This window comes from Nestor notabilis, unplaced genomic scaffold, assembly GCF_000696875.1.
Source record: "Nestor notabilis isolate BGI_N333 unplaced genomic scaffold, ASM69687v1 scaffold24482, whole genome shotgun sequence".
NCBI lineage: Eukaryota > Metazoa > Chordata > Aves > Psittaciformes > Psittacidae > Nestor > Nestor notabilis.
The window spans coordinates 26,480-30,943 of NW_009920040.1; the positions used below are offsets into that span (position 1 = coordinate 26,480).

Below are 4,464 nucleotides of genomic sequence, written 5' to 3' on the forward strand. Positions count from 1 at the left end.
TTATGCTGGCACAGGTGCGGCTGTGACATGCCAGCTTCACAGCAACCAAATACAAGTGGTATTTTTTTTCCCCCCAAGGAAACACAAAAAAAAAAAAAAAAAAAAAAATTACAAAATAAAGCATGACCCCAAACAGACTAGGACGTATCTAAGTGAAGGGCTCTTCCCCCTTCACCAGTCTTTGAACTTTTCATTTCCTTTTAAAGCTGGAGTACAAAAATAGAGACTCTTATTTTTTTCCTTTTTTTTTTTTTTTTGTAAAAACCAAACAACCCCCCTCCCCCAAATTATCAACAACTAGAGCAGGTAATTTGTTATCCTCCCCCCCTTCCCCCTTTTTTTTTTTTGTTTGTTTTGTTTTTCTGTTTAATACCCATATGGGAAAGTCTCTACATATAAGTCCACCAAGCTCAGAGGAGAGTCCTCCGGGAGAGGTGCAGGCAGGGCGGGCAGAGCCAGGCGCATCAAGGGCCTGCCCTGGAGCTGGAGTTTCTAGTCCTTTTACTTCTCCGGTTGAAGGGGTAGTTGAGGAACTCAAAGCGTCTGTGGGGCTCAGTGGTCTGGTGGCCCTTGGGAAGCCTCTTCATGAAATGTACCTCCCGCTGGTGCTGCCGGGTCTTGGAGCCCTTGCGCGGGCGGCCCTTGCGGGTGAAGGCCATGTACCAGCCCTCATACTTGGCGTTCTGCAGCGCTGTGTAGTTGTTCTCCAGGACGATCTCCGTGAAGACACAGTCCTTGCCTTTGCCGTTGCTCTGAGGGGGGGACAGAAGGGGGGACAGAGGGGGAGATTGGAGCAATGAGTGCTCGGTCAGAGGGTTTCTCGCTACTCCCAGCTGGACTGGCTTGTGTGGTAGCAGGGTTTGGAGTTCTTGTGGGCAGCCAAGGGCTCACTTATCCCACTGCTTCTAAAAATCACAATTGCCCCAAATCTGCTTTTCCTTAGAAAGCTGAAGGAAGCAGGCATTTTGGCATCAGCAGGTGCTGCTCATTGCAGTTCACATCCCCATCATGATGCCAGCACTGGGCTGCAAGCCCAAATGCAGCTTGTCCCAGCCTTCACTTCCACTGCACCTGTACAGTGGGATTTTTGCCCACTCCTATCCCAACCCCATCTATGCCAGGGGCTGGAATCCCTTGCCAGCATGACCATAAACAAAGTCTACATCTCAGTGGCAATTCAGACACCCATCCTAACCCCTCTGTTGTCTTCAATATAGGAGGGGCATCAAAGGGCAGGAGAGGTGATGTGAGGTCCATGGGGAGGATGCCCATAGTTGCAGGTGGCAGGGAGCACACAGGCAGCTGGGGGCTGCCTATTACAGGTATCAGCAGGACCAGGGAGGGGACCTGCATCAGCCAGCCTCAGGGAAGGAGCGGCCATGGAAAAACCTTCCAGACAATTGCTGTCCCAGCAGGATGTTGCACATCCAGCCTCTTCTGCTCCTGAGGAGGGTGCGTGGAGGCTCGGAGGGAGCGTGACTAACTGCCGGGCCTTGGGGCCAGCCCCACAGAGCATCTTAACATTCCTGGCACTTGTACCATGTAATCGGGGAGAATAGCCCAGCAACCCGCCTATTTGTTAGGGGAGATACAAGGAATACTCCCCACACAGCACCCGTCAGCCTCCCTCTCTCCTGCCCTTCCCTCCTGCTGCCCGGGCTGCAGGATAGCTCACCCCCTGCCCTCCAAATGGGTGCTCTGGCTGAGCCCCCAGCACCCCATCTCACCTCCCATCCCCATGGATAGGCTCTGTATCACGTAGGACCTCCTTTCCCAGCAAGCCTTTCTCAGTGCCCATAGCACTTCCCTGGCTTGCTCTCGACCCCAGCGCCATACCTTGCCAATCAGCTTCCCCTTCTTGTTCATGCAGATGTAGAAACCTGTGGCTGCCCCTTTGATGCGCACACGGCTCCCAAAGGTGTCTGTCTCCACGATGAGCTTGGCTGGAGAGAGCAGTGGGAAGAAAGAGAAAGGGAGGTCAGAGGGGCTCTGGGGTGAGGCAGGCACAGGAGACCCCAGCGATGTGCCCCAACATGGGGCACTACAGGCACATACTCCCTGGTGACTGGGTCAGAGAGAGCCCTAAAATCAGAGCAAGAGGTTAAGAGTCAGCCTCAGCCCCTCTATCCTGCCACTGTGTCCCTGCACGATCTTGGTCACATCCCCTTGCCACCCTGAGCCTTGCTGGAGGGGGAATAGCTCTGCCTTGCCTAGCTCCATGGGGCTCAGTGGTTCAGGTGTCACAGAGGCATCACAGAAGGGAGGCAGGGCAGTGAGCAGGACACACACCAGCCAGTGGAGAGCAAGGCAGCTGCCTGCAAACCAAGGCAGAAGCAGGCAGGCACCCTCTGGAAATGCAAACATGCTGCCAGCTGTCCCAAGCCCAAGGGACATCACTCCACATCTCCCTGCCGGGCCAGGGCTGCAGGAGAAGCAGTGACTTTGCAGCTGGCAGGGGAGGCGTGAAGGGTATGGCCATCCTTTTAATGTCTTTCACCTTTGCACGAGTCGAGAGGGCGTATTGATTTGGTCTCGTTTTTTGATGGAGGCATCGATCGACTTCCGAAGGAGCTATGCAAATCGCTGGGTCGATGGGCTGCCTATAAATAGACCTGTCACCTTCCCTCCCTGCCTTCGCCCTGGGAACCTGAGCCCTGAAGCCCATCCATCCCCAGGGAAGGGGGAGGATGGGGACAGGACATCCTTCTCCCCACCTCTGCAGCTGCTGTCCCCAGAGCCAGCTCCCCTCCCCAGGGCAAGCCCCAACGAGAATGGAGGCTACCTGTTTGCACCTCAAAAAAGCTGTGGCAAGCACCAAAGATTTACCAACAGCACTGAAAAGCCAGCCAGGACTATTCCATCTTGCCACCATCACCTCTTGCCCAGCATCAGCCATAAGCTGCTGATGTGCCACAAATGCAATTTGGCAAGGAAATTAGAGCACAGCCTGCAGAGCTTCCAAGTCTATAGCCTTATTATGGGAATAAGCCCACTGATGCCTTATTTCTCCTCCCCAATCTCTGCACAAGGACTGCTTGGTTCCTAAGGACTGTGGTCTGCCACAACCTGTGCATCTCTACTCCAGGATGCTCAGCCACTGGAGAGCCCCAGCGAAGGCAGCAACGTGTCTCTGGAGGGGATGGCTTTGCAGGAGGATGCCTGGAATGGCAGAAGGTGGCTGTGGGCACATACACAAACAACACACTTTAGTGAGCCTAAATCACACTCTGGGAGAGCAGGAAACGGAATCCTCTCTGTCTCTACGATGCTCTGATACTGCACCCTTCAAGTCATGGAAACTGGTGAGGTCAATAGCACAAAGGGTGAGGACAGCAAGCAGGCACTGCTGTCAGCAGCTGAATTGAGCAATGGAAAGGGCATCCTAAAATTTGCTGGGGCTAACTGCTGCTGGGCAAGCCAGGCTCAATGCACATGCAGGCACCCTCTTCCCAAACTCCCTCCTTGCCAATGTCACACTTCAGCATCTCTCATCCCCAAACTGCCCCATGCCCACAGGCCCCAGCCAGGCACAGACTGGACTCAGAACCGAAACATTTAGGAAGACCCAACTCGAGGCTGTGCCACACCAGCACCAACACCCAGAGCCTGGAACACACCCAGCATTGCCAAAACCAAACAGGGGAGCTGTGGCACCCTGCAAACAAAGCAATGAGACAGTGACCCCCTATTTAGCTATATTGGGGAAAGGGAGGAGTGGGGGGGAATTGATCTCGGGGGCAGTAAAAGGTTTGAGGAGAATTGATTTTTTCTCTCCGAGAGATAGAAAGAGTGAGGAGGGAGGGACAGAGGAGGGTGGGAGGGAGCGGGGAGGCCCCAGAGAGCACAAAAACCCCGCTTTAAAGATTCACATCCCATCTCTTTCGACCTTTTTCTTTTTTTCCTCCTTTTTCCCCTCTTCAAAGAGCATCTGTGATTTACAACCCCTGGCTGGGTTTGCTGCCCTGCGCGAGCTCAGCCAGCATGTTCTGTCACCACCAGCCATGGAGGATGAGGACAACCTGTCCTCAGGGACCTGCACCCCTAGACCCATGCAGACAACTCATGAACCCTGCAAATCCCAGCCCCAGCCAGCAGAAAACCTGGGGTGCAGATTAAATCAGCAAGTCAGCAGGGAGCTGTGCCAGCATCCCCAGTCACAGGGATTTAGTCCAGGCTGTGGCCAGTGGTGGTTTGCTCAGTGGCAAACATGGCCCAGGAGGGATGAGCTGGGCTGCACCGGCTGCCCACCTTCCCTTAGAATTAAAAAGTCAATCAAATATTGACAATTAAGACAGATAACTGAGAACACCGGACTCGATGTTAAGTCGGCTGTAAAAATGTCAGTGTGGGGAAAGGGGTCATCTGCAAAAATAAATCAAGCACTTTTACACGCCCACCCCCAAAAATGAGATAAAAAAAGCAGAAGGAAGGGCTCGGGGAGGGACCTCTGCTGCAGAAGTGCAT

The 4,464-nt window shown here is 53.7% G+C and overlaps 1 protein-coding gene across 1 annotated transcript; it reads right to left on the bottom strand.

The window, feature by feature from the left end:
- Window positions 1-464: 464 nt before the first annotated feature.
- FGF8 (fibroblast growth factor 8 (androgen-induced)) lies at window positions 465-1,943 on the bottom strand (the record flags this gene model as incomplete). Its single annotated transcript, XM_010010511.1, has 2 exons — window positions 465-752; window positions 1,837-1,943. Coding segments are annotated over 2 exons (395 nt in total), but the record flags the coding sequence as incomplete, so codon positions are not given.
- Between the last annotated feature and the right edge of the window lie 2,521 nt (window positions 1,944-4,464).